Raw genomic sequence first — 22,417 nt, 5'->3', positions numbered from 1 at the left:
CCTGCTCTTCACCCAAGTTCAACTAGGAACAGTGGGAGGGCCCCATAACCTATTTCAGTGGGACCACAGGCTACCAGCCATCCCACCCCCAGGCTCAGAATGATCCAAGCCTCAGGCCAGCAGTACCCTGACCCCAAGATACCAGAGTCCCTCCGGAAGCCCAGACCTCTATCTCCTTCCTCTCTGAGAAGACCATGTCACCCGATCCAAGATTTTCGGGAACTAAGGGTCATGGGAACCTTCTCCGCTCATATTGAGTCTCCTGTGCCGGGCCAGACCCAGGAAGGACAGACCCAGACTGAGGCGGCTGGGCTTCTGCTTCCTCTCCCTCTGGGCAGAGAACTCCCTCCCCCACCCCCACTGCGCAGACCACTGACCACCGTGACCCTTCACTCTGGGCTTCCTTCTGGAGGGCAGATTTGTATTTAAAAGGCCTAGGACCAAATCTCCCCTGGGGACTCAGACCTCCCTCCATTAAGGGAACTCTAGGCCACTCAGCTCAGCATCAGGGAATCAGGGTGGGGGTAGGCGCACTAAGCAACACTCACACTGGGTGCTGAAGGATCCGGGGCTTGGGTTGAGGGCTCTAGCCAGACTGAGACTGCTCTAAGACTGGAGGGTCCCACCCCCAGTTCCCAAGGGCCTGCCTCCCGCCCACAGAGCCCAGATCTCCACGCCTTCCCCGGGCACACAGCCTTCCCACGACCAACAAGGCCATGTCATAAATCCCAGAACACTCTGCAAAGGTAAGAATGATAGTGGCCAAGGTTGGCCCACAGCAGATCCCTTTGCCAGACATGGTGATGGGGACCTTTCTGAGGGTTGGGTCCAGGCATGTAGGCAGGTTTCTGGGAAGGGAAAGGGAGAAAGCAGAATAGGATTTAGCCCCTTTCTGTTGGAGCAGGACTGAATATGTTTGTTGGGCCCCATCAGAGAGCTAGCTAATCTTAAACAGTAGATTCGCGGTCCAAAAGAGATCTAGACAGGCCTGAATATGAGGTATCAGTGTCCAGCCCGTACCTGTGCAGAAACAGCTAGTGGCAGCTCAGGCTGCATTAACAGAGGTCTAACAGCCAGTAATAGGAATAGAACAGTCCTGATTTGGGCTGTACTTACCAGGCCATATGAAGTCCTATGCCCAGATCAGGGCCTAGGAGAGAACAGTGATCAACTGGGCCAAGTCCAGGGGCACATGTCTTGTAAGGATTGCCTGAAGGAATTGGAGCTATGCTACCTGAGAAGAGTAAACTCAGAGGACCCTCCTCCCCCCGCCATTACTGCCTTCCCATCTCTGCAGGGCTGGCTGGAAGCCAGGTGGAAAAAGTAGCTCCAAGGGTCCCAAAGCAGAGCCAGAGCCAGGACAGAGATTCACCAGAAAGAGGGTGTATGCTCACTATAAGAAAGAGCTTGCTGGGCTTCCCTGGTGGCGCAGTGGTTGAGAGTCCGCCTGCCGATGCAGGGGACACGGGTTCGTGCCCCGGTCCGGGAAGATCCCACATGCCGTGGAGCGGCTGGGCCCGTCAGCCATGGCCTCTGAGCCTGCGCATCCGGAGCCTGTGCTCCGCAACGGGGGAGGTCTCCTCGGAATCAGCTGCCTGGGAAGGAAAGAAGCTCCCCATCACTGGGGATGTGCAAGCAGAGGCAATGTCATCTATTGGTAATTATAGACTAAGGCTACTTCTTTCATTCCTCAGTTGGCCATTCCTGGGATTCTCTGGGTGAGAAATTCAGAGTATACGTGAAAATTCCCAGGTGTATCCATCATAGTAGTTCCAAGGAGTAGGGACAAAATACCCCTGGGGTCACTAGGCCTAGTCTTGCCTCAGAGAGGCCAGGTACCCCTCCAGCAGCTACCTATGCCTTAGCTCCCTATCTAGTATGTTGAGAATGGGTTATAAGTATGCTGAGGTTACTGATCCCATTATCATTTGGAGCCAGCCACGAGGACCAGAGCAAACAGCCTACTCCGTCTAACTCCATATGCCATACAAATATTATAATTCTCTGTATGGACTATGACTGCATTATATCCTGCCTTCCTTTTCCCAGGGCATTGAGCTGGTGTGTGTGTGTGGGGGGGGGGGTGTTCCTATCCATTTATTCGACAAATACTATTTTTTTCCCTGGCCGCGCTGTGTGGCATGCAGGACCTTAGTTCCCCGACCAGGGATCAAACCCGTGCCCCCTGCAGTGGAAGCACAAAGTCGTAACCACTGGATCACCAGGGAAGTCCCTCAACAAATACTTTCTGATTCAGATGCAGTGCCCATCTTCAAGGAGCTCCCAGCCTAGTAGGGAAGAGAGACACAAATATAATGTGATAGAACTATATCAGAGAGAACACCTGGAACTATGGGCACCCAGAGGAGGGAGTGATTAAGCTTGCTCCATGGAGGCTGCAGAAAGCCTTTTGGAGGAGGAGACACATGAGAAGGGTTTTGCAGGATGAAGAGGAGTTGGCCAGGGTAATAGAACATTTGATGCATTATCTAAGGTGAGAACTAGGTCAGGAGAGGCTGTTGGATGGATCCGTTCTGATCTTCCTCCTCAGATCACCTGGTCACCCCATTTTCTTCCAGTCCTGTTCTTTCTGATAGCTCCCAGCCCTGAGTCTCACCAGGCTGGCTGCCCACAACTCAAGGCCCACATCTACCCACTGACAAATCAAGAAGAGGGAAAACTTGAAGTCATATGAACAAAAGAAGTGGGCCCCCATGCCTGCCAGCCAGATCCCACTCTTGGTTGTACCCCTTTTTCTCAAGCAAATGCTCTTTATAGGAAGGTGGAAGCTCAGCTGATTGGGGGCCTTCTGAGCTCTCTGTGAGGCTAGTTCAAGGGTCCATGCCCAGGCTCTGCCTCTTTCCCACCTAGAGACCCTTGGCTAACTTCCTCTCCTGCCCTGTCTTCCAACTTGACAATCTCCTCTTCCTCTTCCTCCTTCTGCTCCTCCCCTTTCACATTTCCCATTCCTATTCCTTTTTCCTCCACCTGGAGCGCTACACTAACCCTGAGAAGGAGGAGGACAGGAATTAGCAACCCTGATAGACATGGGGAAACTGAGGCTCAGCCTCTGAAATTCAGGTAATATACAGAGTCAGTGGATGAACTAGCAGGATAACAAAGGTCCACACAGGTCTCACACGATTTACACCCATAACATACAGAGAAAGAACTCACAACTTTCTTCCTGGCCCAGCACCCTATATCCCTGTCCAAGAGGGTGTATGGCCACCTATGGAACCTCAGAGGTCATGGGACCTACCCCAGAAAACACATGTACACACACATAATCAGGTCCCCAACCAGACAGATACAGATATAGTCTCTCTCACACACATACCCCACTCAAAGCCATTATAGTCATGTCCCTCATAGTTAACACATGCACATATACATAATCACATTCCCGTAGAGACAGGCACAGCCCACAGTGCCCCACTAAAAAGCCCCAAATGCCCTCTAGCCCAGTTTTTTTCTCTGTCCCCCAGAAAACCCTGGGGCTGCTGAATCTGCCCCTCTATGAAGGATTGGGTTCGGGGTTCTGGGGCTGCCCAACTTCAGGGACCCTGGCCCCTAACGGCCTCCGTGGAAGGTGGAGGGAGACTAGTCCTTGGGACCTCAACTTGCAGGCATCCCCCCAGCAGCCCAGTATGTTTGATGGCTAATCCTGTTACAACAGAATCAGGATCCAAAATAGATCTGATTGGGCCTGAATATGAGGTATCAGTGCCTCCCTCCACAAGCCCTACCCCACAGTGTGTGGCCGTAGTCTCCTTGAAGTGGAAGAGCAGGGACCAGAGGACGCAGAAGAGGAAGGCGACAAGTGGGCAGCAGACCGTGACCAGGGCCACCAGGGTGAAGCGGAGCCGGACCAGGGTCCCATCCCGATCCAGTGGCAGTGGGACCTCGTACATCTTGTCAGACCTGGGGATGGAGTGGTGTGCTGTCAGGGCCCAAGGTAGTGAGGCTGGGACTCAGTGGTGAAGCTAGCCCTTGTGCTCAGTCCTCAGCTTAGCTATGCTATGGGGTGGAGAGTCTGAGAAGGAAGCCACCTAGCCCCTAAACTCGGACAGCTACTGCCCTGGATGAGGAAGATGGACTGAGAATCCCATGAGAACATTCACCCTCAATTTCAGAGGAAAGACAATGAACCAAATCTGTGCTAAGATGAAGCTGGAATAGATTGGGAAAACTTCTTCTCATCCCTAGGCCTGGCTTCACAGGCCTAGTACTACAGGAGCCGGTTGAACTAGTCTCTCTTGTTTCAGGAACCAATCCTAAAACCTCCCAGTGAACAGAATGGCCCATCTCCTCCCCCAGGCCTTGGAACCTCCATGTTTCAGGGCCTCCTATCAGTTCTCACTGCTTCACCCACCGGCCCGGGGTGCTTCTGCACCTTCAATCCCTTCCCAGCTCTGTGTGCTCCGTGGGCCTGCACCACAGTCCACAGCAGCAAGGACTCCATGGAAGCCAGCAGAACCTCAACCCCCTGCCTGTCCCCACCCGCTGCCTCACGTGCTCTGAGGGTGAAAGGCTTTGCAGAATCAGGCCTGGTGCTAGCATGGGCTTGCTGTTTGCTAGAGAGAGCTGCCTGGTCAGCTTCTGGAGGCTTCCCAGTGCCCAGGGGCCTGTCCGCTCCCCTCTGGAGACTAGGTAAGGGTTCCTGAGGACTGGGCTCCTCCCCACTGCACTCCCCGACTCAGATGAGGATATCTAGGGTCATGCACTATACTACGAGCCAAGTATATACCAGCAATCCTAGCCCGGACCCCCTCAGCGTATGGAAGGGGAAGTTGAGGCCAAGAGAGGGGCAGGACCCTGCTCAGGGTCACACAGCAAATAGAAGGAAGAGCCAGCAGTGGGGAGATGTGGGGCTCACAGTGTCACAAACTGCAGCTCTCGCCTTCCTTGACCATTTGCTCTCTGGGCCAGAGCTCTGGGCAGAGAGGTCAGGTTAGGTCAGGTTAGGAGGGAAAAGTGAAGGGGTACCTGTCCATAGGAGGAAAAAAACTAAAAAACCAAATCTTATATAGATGAGTCAGCCAGCCCTGTTCCCATTTTAAAGACAGAGGAACCAAGACACAGAGAGAGGAAGGTCTTTCCTCAAAGCCATATGCTGAACCTGAGGGAAAGCCATCCTCAGAATTTAGGCTTCTAGCTGCCAAACTAGGGCTGGGTCCGGATACATAAAGAACCTGCCCTTCTGGACTCCAGGACCTTGCCTGGAGATCAAGTCCTAGCTCTTCCTGGCCCCGCCCTCAGGACTCTCTCCTAGTCCCGCCCTCAGGAAAAACCCTGACCTCCAGGAGGCTGGCCTCATGGCATCCGGAGCAAGCCAGGTGGATATGCCTCTCATCCATCTTCCTCCACCCACCTCTCTGCCAGGCTCCATCAGGCAGCCTGCCCCAACTGCTCAATCTCCTTCCTCCTTCTGCGGGCCGGGGGTTTCCCAGGAGCAGTGGAAGTGGCTCTTGTGGCCCTCCCAAATCAAGCACATTCCTACAGTCCTTAGATCAGCCCCAAAGACCTTCCCCACCCAGCCCAAACCCAGATTCTGTGGTTGCAATGGTACTAGTCCCCCCTTCCAACATCCCTTCCTGAAGCCAGCTGCTCTGGATCCCTCAGGAATCACTGGGACCCCCAAACCAAAGGCCAGATCCTCAGGGAATGACTAGGCAGTGCCCAAGGCAGGGGATGATAAGAAGGTTTGAGGAACAGTCTGTTCCACTTGTTGGAAGTATGCCTAACCTCCCTTTTAGCTGTGTGACCTTGGGCAAGTCACCTAACCACTCTGGGCCTGTTTTCACAGTTGTACAACATGGGGATCATGTGGTTTGGATGACTAATAAGGCCATACCAACTAGGTCATTCTACTCTCCCAGGCTTCAGGACAGGGAGCTCACTATCTGAAGGGCAGCTGTCCAGCCCCAGTCAACTCTAACTTCCACACAGGTACCACTTAACTGAAAACTGCTTTCTTAGGAGTATCCCTACCTTATTTCCAAAGATCCTCAAAGATCTTCTCAGCCTTCAGTCCAAATCCACACTTACTGGGTGCCTTCTGAGAACTAGGCACCCTGCTTAGCACTAGATATACATTGTTTCTTTTAATCCTCACTACAACTCTATGAGGTAGGCGCTAGCTATAGCCTGTATGTTTCCATTTTACAGAAGAGGCAAGTGAGGCTCAGGGAGGTTAACATTTGCTCAAGGTCACAGGCTAATAGCTGGCAGAGTTGGGATTTGAAACTAATCTAAAGGGTTGCAGGTCCCCGGCACCTCTCTCCTGGGGCACCTAAGGAAGAATCTGGACCAGGAGTGCCTGCGGGGTGAAGAAGGGAGAGCTCACTCTGGAACATCGGGCTCCTGTCAGGGGGCAGAGGGGAAAGGGGTCAGCTACCCCAGCGGGCACAGCAGCAGTTCTCGGACAGACACCAGGATCCCCACAGCCCGGGGCCGGGCCCCGCGGAGGCCAGACCGCGTGGCCGAGCTCCCCCAAGTGGGGCTGCCCGGCAGTCCAGCACACCCATCTCCATACTCACCCAGGCCGTGGCGGCGAGGAGGCCGCGCCGGCGCAATCCGAGAGCAGGGAGCACCCGGGGGAAGCCCAGGCCGGGCCCGGGGGGCGAGTGGTGGGGGGCGGGTCGGAGCGGGAACGGCGGGGGCGGGGCCGGCGCGCTTGGGGCGGAACTTGGGAAGGAAACAGCACCCAGATCCTCTGCTGGCCCCTCCCCGTTTCTGCGGCCCGGGACCCCGGGCTGTCCCCCTTAATCTGGCGTCCCCTCATGCCATGCCAATCCAGCACTGGTGAGCCCCACTAATTCCGGCTGCATGGGGGCAGCCGGAAGAGGACTGGACACCTGGGTCTGACACGTTGGATCAGCCACCTTGTGACTTACCTCTCGGCGGCGTTCCATCACCTGTTGAAAGAACATAAAATTAATTCAACAGGACCTCGAATTCTCTCATTTCCTTACCCCAGTCTCTACCCACCTCCCACCCCAACCTAGACGAAATTAACCAGTTTCGCACTTCTGAAACATTAAACCAGTTTGGCCCCAGCCTCGGCGCCCCTTCCCCAAACTTTGCTCCCCAGAGCCCAATCGGGGCATTTCAGCAAAGGGAAGAGTGCCTCACAGGGAAAGAGATCCCGTGGGGCCCACCGGAGAAACTCTGGGCCACAGCTATTCCCACCTTTGATCAGGAGAGGGCGCCCTGTCCCGCCTGTCGAAATGCAGAAAGCGGATCTCCTGCCCCCCAACCCCACCCCAGTCCTGGTCTCTCTTCACCATGAGAGGGCTGATCCCCAGAAACCAGCCCCCAGCCAGGGATCCTTCCTCACCCTGACTGACCCCCTAAAGGAATCTGAGGGGGACTCTTGGCTACCTTTGTAAAGACCATCCTACCTCAACAGGGAAAAAGAATGAAGGGACCAGTAATCCCTCCTACAGTTACAATGTGGGATTGTCAGAGCACCTGCAGCAGGTGGAGGACATCTGACCTAGACACCGTTACCCCACAGTAGGGCTTCCCTGGTGGCGCAGTGGTTGAGAATCTGCCTACCAATGCAGGGGACACGGGTTCGAGCCCTGGTCTGGGAAGATCTCACATGCCGCGGAGCAACTAGGCCCGTGAGCCACAACTACTGAGCCTGCGCGTCTGGAGCCTGTGCTCTGCAACAAGAGAGGCCGCGATACTGAGAGGCCCGTGCACCGTGATGAAGAGTGGCCCCCGCTCTCCGCAACTAGAGAAAGCCCTCGCACAGAAACGAAGACCCAACATAGCCAAAAAAATAAAAAAGTAAATAGCGTTCCCTTTAAAAAAATAAAATAAAATAAATGAAAAAAAATCCCCACAGTAATAATTAGCACATTTTGAGCACCCCCAGTGTCCCAGGCACTTTTCTACTTTTTTGTTATCCCATTTAATCCTGATAAAAGCCCTATGAGGTAGATACTATTAATATCTCCATTTCACCAATGGAAAACAGAGAAGATGAGTTACCTACTCACACAGCTAGTGTCAGAAACCAGGATTCGAGTCTGGCACCTGAGGTCATTCCCTTAATCACTATATACCGTTAATTCGGGGAAACAAAGGCCCAAATTTGATTAACTTGCCAGAGCCCTTTTGCATGCATCCACTCTTGTTCATTTACTCAGCCTAGGCCAGTGGGCAATGGTGGGGGACCCAGAGATATCATGCTCACTCCTGGGGGTCCAAGTCTACAGGGAAGGTGTCTTATTCTAAAAAAAATAGTTTTCTTGACTTGAATTCTGCCACCACACCCCACCCCACCCTAGTCTTTAAAGTCCCAGGGCAAATGAACAATTAGTAAAACTAACTGTTACTGAAAGAACCACTCCCATTTAGTTTTGATAACTGGATTTAGGTTTTCTTCCTTGGGGCTTCACGTGATGCTCTTTGTCTAGCTCCAACCCACACATGCCTGCTCCTGGCCCCTGTTGCCAGTCTTAACCCCTTGTCTGTTCCTTTGGCTCTAAGTACCATTCCCTGAGGCTGGGTCTCTTCTTCCTGCCTCTAGACTACGCCCCAGTGCCTGAAACTTGAGGTGCTCTAACTGGCCTTTAATTCTCTGGTGATTTGGGCACTTCCCCACCATACAGTCCTGAGTCTGTTTCCTCATCTGTAAAATGGTTTTAGGAATATCCACATTATAGTGTTGTTGTGAGAATTAGATGAAGTAATAGAGCAGTGTGCCAGGTTGATGACAGCTAGATGTGTCAGCAACAGTCTGAATTTGTCCTGATTGAGCCTTTTCTGAACTCTCTGACCTCACCTGTCACTGACCCTCTCTGAATCTGTTTCCTCCACTGTCAGTTTGAAAGACTATCACCTACTTGATTTATATGAGGAAAAGTGGAAGAAAAAGATGAGTTCTTACTATGTGCCAGGGACTATATATGCATTCTCTTATTTGATCCTCTTAATAATCTGATAAGGTACGTTTGATGAAAGCCATTTTACAGCGAAAAAAATTGAACAAGCATCTAAGCATCTAGGCTCGACCTTATTCAGGACACTCTCAGTGTTTGCTGAACTGGCATTTGTCCATTGTCCAAGTAGCTGCTGCTGCTGTTGAAGCCTTTCAGTGTCTCCTCCCTCCTGGTTGGTTTGCCTGGTGCCTGGACATACCCCAGAGAGGCCTGTGCCTGAAACAGTACCACTATTTTCAAGCTTTAGCCACGATCACTGCTCCACTCCCCTTTCCACATACACATACCAGATATTCCAAGCTGACTGAGCATTTGTTTCCAGGGATGTTCCAGCCCCCAGGAGCATAGGGCGGTGTAGAGGTGGGGGGCAGAAGAGGGGAAGTGAAGGTGGGATATAGTTGTCAAGGAAAACTTCCTGTAGGAGATCTCCTTCACTGCCCTCCTATCTCTCCATCATTCTCCCCATTAGCCACATTGGCTCTTCTTAGGACACAGATCTGATCATGTCCCGCCCTTGTGGCAAAGTAGTAAATCTTCATGGCTTTTAGCATCAAGGGCAAATTCCTTAGTGTGATGTTCAATATCTTTCATAATGTAGCCATCCTCTACTCCAGCAACCACTTGTTTTACATTCTAACTACACTCACCTCTTCCATGGAGCTTTGTTTAACTTCCTCCCTATCTCTCCCTACCCACCATGATCTGCCCACCTCCCCACTCCTCAGGCAGCCTTGGATGGCCTTCCATCACACCCTTATTAGGACTCTAACCACAATGAAGCAAAATAATCTGTTGCCTGTTTCCCCGACCTTCCTGGGAGCTCATTTAAGGACAGAACCTCCACCTGTTCCATTTATTTCTGAATCTCTCAGCTTAGCCCAGGCATGGGCATACAGTAAGAGTCCAGAAAATATTTGCTAGATTGATTTAATTGAACTGGATTTTGAAGGATGGGTAGGATTTAGATATATCAAGAAGAGATTTAGGAACTGCAAGAAAGCCCTTTGAAGAATGACTGCTGGGAACAGAGGGTGGAGGCAGAGGGTGCATGGCTCGGGGTGGGGGTGGGAGGTAGGTAAAGTGACAGAGACAGAAACAGTGCTAAAAGCATCCAATTTCAGGCCAAATGCTGCCCTGCCTCCTGGGCAGCCTTAGGAAAGTCTTCCTGGGTTGAGGAGGAGTGTTCTTTTTTTCTTCCCAGAGATCTTTCTCATGGCAGAGACATCCTTCTTGGATGGCTTTAAACTATTTACCCTAGGCTCACCCATCTTGCTCTAGCTCCATTCTGCCTCAAATAGTAATTACATCTTCATTGTTCTATAGAACATTCTTTAGCTTCCCTATCACTTCTTTTTTTTTTAAAATTATTTATTTATTTTTGGCCATGTTGGGTCTTCATTGCTGAGAGCGGGCTTTCTCTAGTTGCGGTGAGCGTTGTGGGCGCGGGCTTCACATTGCAGTGGTTTCTCTTATTGCGGAGCACGGGCTCTAGGCGCGTGGGCTTCAGTTCACTAGTTGTGGCTCACGGGCTCTAGAGCGCAGGCTCGGTAGTGGTGGCACACGGGCTTAGTTGCTCCGTGGCACGTGGGATCTTCCCAGACCAGGGCTCGAGCCTGTGTCTCCTGCATTGGCAGGTGGATTCTTAACTACTGCGCCACCAGTAAAGCCCCTCCCCTATCACTTCTAGGATGAAGTCCCAGCTTGCACCCATGGATACACTGAGCTCTTTCCTGGCCCCACATCTCTGTTCTCCCTGTTCATCTGGCATGGAATGCATCTTTTCCTTGTCTCAGCAAACTTTACCCTTCCTATAAAGGTATAGATTAGCATGACACTTTAGTGAGTTAGGCATACATGCAGTAATTTCTAGGGCTATAACTAAAATAATAGAAAAAGAATTTAATTTCCAAACTGATGCAGGAATAAAAATGAAGTAATCCAAAAGAATGCAAGAAAGGAGATTTAAATGGCCAATAAGCACATGAAAAGATGGTCAACATCATTAGTCACCGGGGAAATGTATAAAAAAAACCACAGTGAGATGCCACTTCACACCACCTAGCATGGCTATAATTTAAAAAGAAAGAAAAAAGAAAATAACAAGTGTTGGCAAAGATGTGGCTGGCAGGAATATAAAATGGTACAGCCACTTTGGAAAACAGTTTGGCAGTTCCTCAAGAAGCTAAATATAGAGTTACTATATGACCCTGCAAATCCACTTCTAGGTATAAACACAAGAGAATTGAAAACACATGTCCACAAAAAACTTTTACATGAATGTCCGTAGCAGTACTATTCATAGTGGAATAATGGAATAATCATTATTCATGATGAAACAACCCAAATGCCATCCAACTCATGACTGTATAAACAAAATATGGTATATTCATAAAATGGAATATTATTCTCCTATAAAAATGGGTGAAACTTTGAAACATTATGATAAGTGAAAGAAGTCAGACACAAAGGCCACGTATTTTATGATTCCATTTATATGAAATGTCCAGAATAGGCAAATCCATTGAGACAGAAAGTGTACCAGTAAATTGCCAGGAGCTGGGGGGAAGGGGGAGATGGGGAATGATTGCTAATGGGTCTGGGGTTTCTTCTGGGATTATGAAAATGTTCTGGAATTATATAGTGGCGGTAGTTGCACAACCTTGTGAATATACTAAAAACCTCTGAATTGTACACTTCAAATGGGTGAATGTTATATTATGCAAATTATATCTCAATTTTTAAAAAAAAATCTGGCAAAGAGCTGGGCCTCAGTAAATGGCAGTTATTTTTACCAAAAAAAAAAAGCAAAAATTTTTTTAAAAAGCACAGAAACAACATCTGGGGCAAATAGACAGTCTAAAATGTTATTAGATAAAATCCTAAATATACCAGTAAATTTGTTAAATGCAATTGACTAAATGCTCTAGTTAAAAGTGAGATATTCACACAAGATTTATATAAATCTAATTATATGTCATTTATAAACATCACCTTTCCTTATCACCTTATAGGAAAAGAAGGAAATCAACATTTACTGCATGCTTACCATGTACCAAACAGGGGCCCAGTCCTTTGCAAATTCCATGATCTTATTCAACCTTCACAAGCACCTTATGAAACAGAAATTATTTTGCCCACTTTATAGACAATGAAACTGGTGCACAGAACAATTAAATAATTTGTGCAAGGTCTAAAAAGTAGCAGATCTAGGACTTGAACTTAGATCTGTTTGAATCTAACTCTGCTGCTCTTTCCAATGTACCATACAAGAAATTTAGAATCATCTCTCTGGAAGGAAGTCTTTTGTTCTTTTATAATTCTGCAGTCCTTACAGGTCTCTATCCTCCCTGGGCATCAATCCTTCAGAGCATGTGTGAGAGAGACTGGAAGCTTCCAGGACAGAAATGGACTTTACTTGGCTCTGTCTCTCTTGGCCAGGGCAGAGTGTTGAGCGGTGGACATCTCTGGGCTCCTAATGCCCAGGACAGAGCTTGGCTCAGCAAGCTTTTGAGAACATGCACCAAATTCCTTGGCTTTAAAGGGGAAGAAGGCAGATGATGACAATCAAAAGGGGTGTTATGAGAATTAGGCAGAGTAAGAGTATGTGGGCCTAGGAAGCCCTGGTCCACAAAGAAGTCCTTCCTGGGGAAGAAGTCCCTGGGAATGATGAGCTTGTAGGCCACATGCCTACCAGAGTACCTAACAAGAGGTCCTTCTACTTAGAAATCACCATGATCACAGGAAATTCCTCCCTGGAGCACTCCTTGTCCAGTGTCTCTCCCTCCAGGCTTCCAATAAGTATACACTACTTAAGGGACCCAGCTCCTGCACACCTGCTAGTACTCTGGACTAAATATACTCACTCACACAAGACATATTTCTGAGCTCCTTTTCTGTGTCAGAATCCATGTCTTAGAATATTTAGAATGGGAATTCCTTAACATTTTTAAAGAATACAAATAATATCTATCATTTATTGAGGGTACCTGTGTACCAGTTACCATATGCCTCAGCTCATTTAATTCTCACAACTCTGTGAGGCAAGTACAATTACTATCCCCATTTTACAGACAAGGAAACTGAGGTTCAGAGGGGTTAAGAAATTTGCCCAAAGTTCATACAGTTAATACATGGTTGGGATCAGATTTAAACCCAGGGTTCTGACTCAAAAGTCCCATACTTCTTTTCTATTTAAGAAAATAATTCACTCATTCATGCATCAAACATTTAATGTACACCTATGTTGTGTGGCTGGCCTTAGGGACATCAGAATAAATAAGCAGAGGAGAGCCTTAAACAGAGCTGGGTTTGAGGATTGGAAGGTGAGAAATCAAAGGTTCAGGAGGGCAGTGAGGAAGCTACTGTAACTCTACAGGGAGACCTAATGACTTTCTGATGCTGAACATAGGCAAGGGAGGGTGGAGGGAAAGGAGTGATGTTTGGATGGAGTAGTTGGGGAAAGGTGTCTGGAGTCAGATGTTTAGCTTTCCTATTTGACCATCCATATATTTATATTTTTTCTTCCTTCAAGCACCTACTGAACATCTACAATGCACTAGGTTTTTTACATCCATTATCTTATTTTACCTTTACTACCAGATCACTCCACTTTTTTTTTTTTTTTAACATCTTTATTGGAGTATAATTGCTTTACAATGGTGTGTTCACTTTTTGACTAAGTAACTCTAATCCCTTGCCACCACTGAAAACCCAGAGTGATTTAATTTTATCCATGTTTTGGGCAGGGCCCATTTCAATTTTGTAGATATGTCCCAGGAGGAGGGGGTGGTGGAGCGGTAATCCTAATAGGTTTTGCTTTCTGAACACAGTCCCTGCTATTTTGTGTGGGACCCACAGTCACTAGATCTAGTTTCTAGAACATGCTCAACCCACCCCCTTGAGATATCAGGCTTCTGCTCTGGGCTAGGCCTTGAGGGAAAGGAACACCAACTTGAAAATGAAGCTCTGGCCTCCAAGAGCCCGGCACCAGAAGATAGGAAAGTAAATAACAGAATACAAAGTAACAAGGCTGTAACAGAGGCCTGCCCAAGCATTACTCCAACTAGCTGTGAGAGATCCCAGAGAAGCGGGAACATTTCAACTAGACTTTAAGAATAAGTAGGGGTTCCTAAACTGCAGGTGGGAAAGAAGTTCCAAGAATTGTCATTTGTACCAAACTCTAAGCTGAGCCATTCCCTTAAGGCACCTCTAATGTTCCTAACGTCCATTCTAGGGATTCAGAGAGGGAAAGGTTGTGTTGGGGCTGGCACGGGTCAGGAGACAAGGAGGCCAGGTTTGGGGGCCTCGGAGCAGCTGCAGGTGAGCTACGCAGATAGACCTCCTAGGAGGTCCCTCCAGCTCCGCACGTGGTCTGGCCAGGAAGTAAGGGCAAGACGACGGGAGAGCTTTCCCGTCACAGCCCGAGGACTGGGGAAAAGGAAGGGTAGAATAGTTACCATGCCATCCTGGAGCCTTCACTCTGATTGGCCCGAGCATCAGCAACCCGAGTCTCTCCGCTCCAAAGAAGGGGGCGGAGCCTCAGCATAGCGTCATCACTCTTCTCCCCCCCACCCGCCCGATGTAGCCACTCACCAGCCTACCTCTAGGGACCCTTGTGACGTCACGACTCCCTCTCAGCCAACCGCGGCGGCGAGGGGCGGTACTTCATGTCCCTCCCACTGCCCCTCCCGCTTCCTCCCCCTAATTCCTTCCGTCCCTCCTCTTCCCCCTCTCCAGTCTCCCAAAGACAGCCCTCACGTTCGGTTTCAAAAGACTCTAGGTCCAATGAATAACAGGGCGGGCCTAGAGTGGCGGCGGTGTCTGCCAATGCACAGACAGCGAGGGCGGAGCGCCCGCAGCGAGCCTCTGACGGTAGGCGGCGTGTGACGCAGTCGGGCCCTCTGCGCGCTGCGCCCGAAGCGGCGGTCGGTAGCGGAGGTGGTGGCGGCGGCGACGGTTTTGTGGCGGCCGCGCGCTGCTCTCTGAGCGGCGGGTGGCAGACGGGCCTAGGCCCTCACTCCTGACACTTCCCGTCCCCCACCGCATCGCGGTAAGTCGGGAGCCGGGGTGGCGGCGGCCGGGGACCGGCAGGCTCCACCTCCTTTCAGGGCGGGCGGGTTCGCGGGGAGTCCCAGGCCCTCTCCGCGCCCGAGTCTCGCGCCGGGGCGCGCACCTCTGCCCTGAAGGAGGGGGCGGGGCCCGCGACCCTGCGGCCCCGAGGCCCAGCTTTTCGGGCTCTGGGAAGGAGTCGCTATCGGTGGGATCTGGGCCCTGGGGTCTCGCGTTGCAGCCTACGTTGAGGGGGCGTCCCTCTAGCTGGTTGTACTCATTCATTTGCCGGGCGGTGGTTAGGTGGGCCGGCCCTTTGCGGGGGCAGCGCCTTGAGACCCTGAGTACGGTTTTCCCAGCACTTCTCTGACCATCGTGCGGGATGGGCTTTATGTGCCTTGGCTTCTCCAAGGGGAAATTTGCAGCCTCAGGGGAGGGTGAGTGGGTCGGGAGTTTGTTACCTTTTTAAAACAGTATCTCAGAATTAAGGTCGGTTTAATGGAGTGAAAGCTTATTTTCTGTTCTCCCATGTGTTCCATGTAAAGCTAGACGAGGTGAGGTTTTTGGATTACTATCGCCATAAGGACCTTAGAAATTAAGCCAATCCCCCTACTCTACATTAAATGCAAGTTTTATAGGTGGAGAAACCGAGGCCCAGAAAAGAAACAGGATTAGCCAATGCTACATCTGACTCAGTGTAGAAATTTTTCTACTACACTGCCCTCCCTGGGTGTTCCAGCCTCCCATTACTGAGGATTCCCTTTGGAAGAGTGGAGGGGTTAAGGTGGGGACATTGGATAGTTTGGAGCAGACCTAGTCTTCAGTAGCGTTTCCGATTTAGTTACTACCAGCTCTGTTCGTGGTAAGGCAGACGCTTCATTAGTTCACCTAGACTATGAGAACTAAACTTACAAGTTGGTTAAAGAATGTTAGTTATGTTATGTATTGGAAATGAATCGATAAAACTACATGTCATTGGCTAGTTTCCTGTCCCAGGTCTGAAATTTTTATTTGTGGCAGCTGCTGGGGACTCAGAAGAAAGAGTCCAGTTAATGAACTACACCAGTATTGCAATAGAAAACCAGAAATATGGACAAGATTTAGGAAGGTACACAGCAGTCATTTTGTATTTCTTGTACCTCGGAACTCATAGCTCCTCTCTTACTGAATTCGAAAATTGTAGTAGAATGAAATGAGAAAATTAAACTATTTGGGGAGAAGAAGCTAACTGGAAGAAAGAAAAGAGCAGTGATCATCCCCTGTGACAGTCTTATAAATTCAGAAGGAAACACTTGTTGACTGAGTGACAGATGGTGTGTTTGGAACTTGATTGAAGAAGTTAGGACATTTAAAAAACAAACCAGAAGTTGGACAGGAAGGAGGTACTGGGAAATAATTTGATAAGGTTATTTTTTGACTCTTCATTGAGATTTGATGAAGGCCACTTTGGTCTGTTCACATAAGTCAGATTGTCACTTTCCTCCTTTCATCTTGTTTAGATGACGAAGCAAAAACTGAAAAATGTGTGTAAGAGCAGAAGAGAACTGTATTCTTAATACTAAGAGGTGAACAGGGTATGTTTTCTGTGACATGTTCTCTTCTGGGAAGCCTTTCCTGGCGTTCTTTCCCCTGCAAGCTTCCATAACACTTATTTGATACTGCTATTTATAGCACAAATCATTTTGTATTTTAGCTGTGTCTTTTTATTAGACTGGTAAAAAAAATTTTTGACTTTGTATTCAGTTTGCTTGGCACAGAGTAGGCCCGCAGTAAGTGTGCTTGCCTGAATGGATAAACAGATATGGAGGAGTTAAGCCTAAAAATAGTCTATAAAGAGGCTGGGTATTTGTGTACTCCTGAAATATGGGGCCCAGATAAGAGGACCCATATCATTCGTGTGATACACGGTATTTTGGTACCTGACTTTATTCATGTCCACTTGCTCCTGGATAACTAAGAACAAGCACAACTTTTAGGGAACCAAGTTCGTAGCTTGGAAAAAATCAGTAATATTACTTTATTGTGATTTTTTATAGTAGCAGTTAACCTTAGGAAGAAAGGGGTAGTAGTACTGATATTTAATTTCCAGTAAATAAAGAGCACATCTGTAATCATGCAATTTGTCCAAAGTTTAGGAGATTAAGAAATTTAGAGATTTACCAGTAGGTATTAGAGACAAAGTATGTAAACAGCGTTTCTTAAGAACTTGGTGCATTCTGTGTGTTTGGAATTGAACCTAAGTATTTGGCATTTGTGTATTGTAGTATTTTACCCATAAGGTACTCATAACACCCCCTCCCTAAGTTGTAACAACCAAGAATGTCTCCAAACATTGTCACATGTTACCTGGGAGGCAAAACTGCCCCTGAGTGAGACCACTGCTCTAGAGAAAACGTTCCCAGTATTTCAGTAAAAAAATCTTACCTTTATCATGTCTGGTCTATGCTTGTGGAGTCTGCTAAGAAGTTGCATCTGGTTGAAATTGTTCTCGAAAACCCTTAAATTGTCAGAATCTGGTATGGGAAGCTGAAAAGCTAAGAGTTCTAGAGTCACTTTCTTTAGTTTCTCCTTTCATTTCTGTAGTAACCTCCCTTTCTCTGGGATAGGAGGAATCAAAGTCCTGTTTGAAAGGAGATAGGTTGTTGGGTAAATAGAGCAATATTTATTTGTTTTTGTGGAAGAGGGCAAAAAAGAGCTTGTAGTTGAATTGATATAATTAAATGTGATGCTCTGTGATTCCATTATCTTTCCATTTCACTGATACACGACCTGCCACATGAATCGGAGGTCTTGTCCCATTGTACTGACTCTGAGAATTTAATAAACACTGAGAATTATTTGCCACATTTAAAGAGTTTGTACTTAATTCAGTGTAATGCGAAACAATTGTAATTTTTTAGTAGAGAAATAAAAATGATTTCTTAAAGTATAGGTCTAATTAGCTAAGTCTGGTACTAAGAGTTAGTTTAAGCTGGGAGGTAGTAGGGTAAATTGGAAGGTGTGAAACTGGAGTCAGACGATTAGAAGGAGGCTCTAGCAATGGTCTAGCAGTTCTCAGAGTTTGAGGTTTTGGGACTCTATGCTTTTAAGAATTATTGCAGACTCCGAACAGCTAGAAACTGAAACTAATATTTAAATGATTTATTTATTTAAAAAATACTCTTATGAAAAGTTACTAAAAAAATTAGTGACAACAGTGGCATTGTTTTACATTTTTGCAAATCTTTTTAATGTCTGGCTTAATAGACCACCACTGAATTTGCGGATCTTTTGCATTCAGATGGTTGGTATGTTGTTTTAGTTGAAGTATGTGAAGAAATCCAGCCTTATACAGATATATAGTATTTGGAAAAAGGAGTGTTCTAATGACCTCTTCAAATAATTGTAGATTTCTCCTTTGACAGTACACTCAAACCTTCTTAAAGGTTTGTTGCAACATGGAATCTGAAACCATATCATTGAACTTTTGTACAGTGTTACATTAAAATTCATTGGTCTGTCTTGCACTTTGAATGGGTGTTTGTTTACCTGTGCATGATTTTATGACATTATATATTGGTCATTAGGAATCATTGGTGCACTGAGTTACGCAGCTCTTCCAAATGTTGACAAATGTACAGTTGCTGATATTCCCACCCATTTCATCAGATAAATCTTTTAAGAATTGGGAAGTTGACAAGCTCATAGTGGTGTACACAAGTTTTCAAGATTCCAGTTTTCTCTTCAAATCTAAGTAACCATAGTTTGTCGTTTATTCTTTGAAATAAAAATGGTGTTCCATTAAAAAAAAAACAGTTGGTTCAGCTTTCTACTCAAAACTAATCACCCAAGTGTTTTTCCTTGGGACAGCCATTGTATTTCAATATGTAGAAGTGCTTTTGAGTACTTCCCACTTCGTCCCCCAAAATAATCATACAGAGTATTGAAAAGATGTGTACTGAAATGTCGAGCGTTAATACAATCAATAATTTTTACTGCTCCATCAAGGACATTTAAGTGAAAGTGGATTTTTTTTTTTTTTTTTGCGGTATGCGGGCCTCTCACTGTTGTGGCCTCTCCCGTTGCGGAGCACAGGCTCCGGACACGCAGGCTCAGCGGCCATGGCTCACAGGCCCAGCTGCTCCGCGGCATGTGGGATCCTCACGGACCGGGGCACGAACCCTCTTCCCCTGCAATGGCAGGCGGACTCTCAACCACTGCGCCACCAGGGAAGCCCGAAAGTGGAGTTTTGTGTGTGCTATAAGTGGGTGGCAGTGAAGAATCCAGTGAGTATACAGTTTGGGGCCATTGTCTTGTTTCATGCTCAGGTTCTAGGTGTAGAGGTCAGCACAGTTTTTTTTAAAAAGGCAAATAATGTCTTAGGATTGTTATGAAAATAGTTTTGACTTCTTGGGCCCCCGAACCAGGTCTTGGGGCCTTCTAGGCGCCTTTGGACCACACTTTGAGAACCACTAATCTAGGGCAGTGATTTTTCACACTGGTTCATACAGCTGTAAGCTTCTTTGAAAGGGTCAGCTGATGGGGTTCTACTGTGCCCCCACCCCTCTTTACTTCAGCCAGGGCAGCTTTTGTGCTTATGTCTGTTTTATGGACTGGGTTCCATAGCTAACTATTTGAAAACTACTGATCAAGGGAAAAATAATCGAATGCCTGAATTAATCTGTTCAGGAAGGGAACAGTTCATCCTCCTTGAATACGTGTTGGAGTCACTCATCATCACACCTTTGTTTAGACCTCCATGTGCTTCTTTTACACAAAGATTACTAGTATCTGCCCCCCCGAACCCTTCTTGCTGGAATAAGCTTCTTAAGAAATAGGCAAATGGTTTTGTAAATTAAAAAGGTGAGTAGTTGAGAATGAGGCTAGAGATGTAAAAGGAGCAGAAGTGAATGAATGATCCAGAGTGACAGTATATTGTGTGGGGAGGTAATTGTTTTCATTGTTTGCAGTGGTACTTTACAGTTGTGTTAAGTGATCAGTAGATGACACTGAAGTATTGGGAAATAAGTCATAATATGTATGGAGTTCTAGCTAGGCATTGATCAATCAAGGTTTAGAGTGGGGGGAAATTATTACATTTTTCTAATTAAAAATATTGTAAAACTAAACACAAATCTGCTTTTGAGGAACTCTGGTTTGAGGCAACTTTGTCCTCCTAACAGTCCTTTGGTGTAGGCTGTCTAATCCCTATTGTTCAGATGTATCAACAGAAATTGAGATCTGAGGTTGAATATCATGACTTAACTACAATTACACAGTAGCAAGTGGCAGCGGGTTTTTATTCCTCTTTTACCTTTTTATTTTGAATTAATTTTAGATTTACAGAGAACTGCAAACATACTAAGTGGCAGAGAGTTTTTAATATAGATTTGTCTCTGAAGCTAATGTATTCTTCACTACTTCAGTTTGTAAAATGACTGTTATGTTAAGGGGATAAAAAAATGCTACTCAGCACCATGAGGAAGGAGCTGTATTAGACACTGTGGATTTCAAGTTAATTTTACACACGAATGGGAGAAATGAAGCAAAATCAAGATGCTTTTTACCAGGGCAGCAAACAACTCATACACTCAAGTGGCAGGTATAACAGCAAATATATTGCATAACTAAAAACAGCTGGAAAGCATTAGTTTATGTAATAGGGGTTGGAAAGGGGGGAGGGGAAGTATTTTTATACTGATAAGAGTCTGAAGGGTCTAATCTGGGACCGTCATGTGAAGCAGGTGAGGCTTGAGCAGCAATTTTTAGAAAGAAAAGGGAACATAGTATTTAGAGAGAAGAATGAATGTTCTGACAAGGGGAATGGCTTGATCTGGGGATCAATCATAGGAAGGATACTGTAAAACAAGTGGATAGTTTTGCTGGGCTATATTATTATGTGATTAAGATTAGGCCAATCTCTTTTACCTGGAATTCTCCCCAGCTCCCATCCCTCCTCTCTCATGCAAGGCAAAAATTAGTATTTTTCTATTCAGTTTATCTGTGATGATAATTCCTGTCTTTTTAAGTACTTTTGTGAGGATTAGATGAGAGACTATATGAAAAAGTACTTTGTAAACTGGAAAGTACTATACTAGTCCATTTGTCTAACAGATATTTAGTGTTTTTGCTCTTTACTGAGTTTGATACAAAGGAACTCAGTGAAGTGGAAAGAAAAAATTACTTCCCATTTGTGTGACTTTCTGTTGTCAGAGAACAGCAAGCTTGCTTAGTCATTCAGATAGCACTTAAAGTTGGCAGTTGACTGGGTGTTACCATGTTTCAGGGTCTGTCCACCACTTTTCTGGAAGAAAACAGTTTTGTCATTGTGCCCAGAGTTCACAAAGCTCGCGAAAATTGGACATCAGTTTATTGAGCTTTAGTTGGGACAGTGGGAGAATACTGGACTACTGTTAACCTGTCATTAAGGCTACCTCTTTCTTATATCTGACAGTCTGAATTATTAATTAGAAGATTGAGCATAGAGAACAGTAAATTTAAGGACGTTGTCTCTTTCTGTATAACACTATTTCATTTTTATTTTTTCTTTCTAAATATGTCATTTTTTAATTGTAAGGGGAAATTGAATAAATTGAAATGGTTGAAAGACACTTTTTTTGGGCTGCATTGGGTCTTTGTTGCTGTGCCTGGGCTTTCTCTAGTTGCGGCGAGCGGGGGCTACTCTTTGTTAAGGTGTACAGGCTTCTCATTGAGGTGGCTTCTCTTGTTGCAAAGCACGGGCTCTAGGCATGTGGGCTTCAGTAGTTGTGGTGCACAGGCTCAGTAGTTGTGGTACATGGGCTTCGTTGCTCCGCGGCATGCGGGATCTTCCCAGACCAGGGCTCGAACCCGTGTCCCCTGCATTGGCAGGTGGATTCTTAACTACTGCGCCACCAGGGACGTCCCTCTAAATATGTCTTATACCAAAAAATATGGCAACAAGTGTAAGTCAGTCCATCCATAGAGGAAGTGGTTAATCTTTGTAGGAAAGTTCATAGAAGCCATGGTGATAACCTTATAAATTGTCAGTGCATGAGAGAGATTACCTTCCTGGTGACTAGAACTCCCATGTTTGCCAGAGAAGTGTCTCTTTCTCCTAATAGTGCTGGATCAATACTGCCAAATTTTGGTCTTATAGGTTCCCTGTTTGTAATGAATGTAAAGTCATTTCCCTTTAGTTGTCAGTGTTCTTTCTTAAGGAGGACTGGACTCTAGACTCCAGGAGCATAGCTTCTGGAGTAAATAATAACTTTGTGATCTTCGGCAAGTTATTTCTGTCTCAATTTCCCCATTTGTAAAATAGGGATAAGAATAACTACCTCATTGGATTTTTGGGAGGTTTATAAGAGAATTCATTAAAAAGCACTTAGGACTTCCCTGGTGGCGCAGTGGTTGGGAGTCCGCCTGCCGATGCAGGGGACATGGGTTCGTGC

General features: G+C 46.8%; 2 protein-coding genes across 5 annotated transcripts in view; one reads left to right on the top strand and one right to left on the bottom strand.

Annotated features, from left to right (window-relative positions):
• The window catches only part of PGAP2 (post-GPI attachment to proteins 2), a 21,469-nt gene extending 6,983 nt beyond the window's left edge, over positions 1-14,486 (bottom strand). For 2 of the 4 annotated variants that reach the window (XM_007463036.1, XM_007463037.1), the window contains exons 1-3: positions 14,411-14,486; positions 6,900-6,918; positions 3,750-3,924 (exon numbers count right to left, since the gene is read on the bottom strand). In XM_007463036.1, coding sequence (XP_007463098.1) covers positions 3,750-3,924; positions 6,900-6,918; positions 14,411-14,453 — 237 coding nt within the window. In that variant the 5' untranslated portion in view covers positions 14,454-14,486. Of the gene's footprint in view, positions 1-3,748; positions 3,925-6,542; positions 6,623-6,899; positions 6,919-14,410 lie in introns of those variants that run through there. The other 2 variants (XM_007463035.1, XM_007463034.1) reach the window with 2 other exon arrangements.
• Positions 14,487-14,846: 360 nt separating this feature from the next.
• The window catches only part of NUP98 (nucleoporin 98 and 96 precursor), a 98,471-nt gene continuing 90,900 nt past the window's right edge, over positions 14,847-22,417 (top strand). The window contains exon 1 of the mRNA XM_007463033.1: positions 14,847-15,006. The gene's annotated coding sequence lies outside the window, so the exon portion shown is untranslated. The remainder of the gene's footprint in view (positions 15,007-22,417) is intronic.

The sequence above is a fragment of the Lipotes vexillifer genome, unplaced genomic scaffold (genome assembly GCF_000442215.2).
Source record: "Lipotes vexillifer unplaced genomic scaffold, Lipotes_vexillifer_v1.1 scaffold557, whole genome shotgun sequence".
In the NCBI taxonomy this organism is placed as follows: domain Eukaryota; kingdom Metazoa; phylum Chordata; class Mammalia; order Artiodactyla; family Lipotidae; genus Lipotes; species Lipotes vexillifer.
Note: the sequence above shows the minus strand (reverse complement) of the source record. Positions and strands in the feature narration are given on the sequence as shown.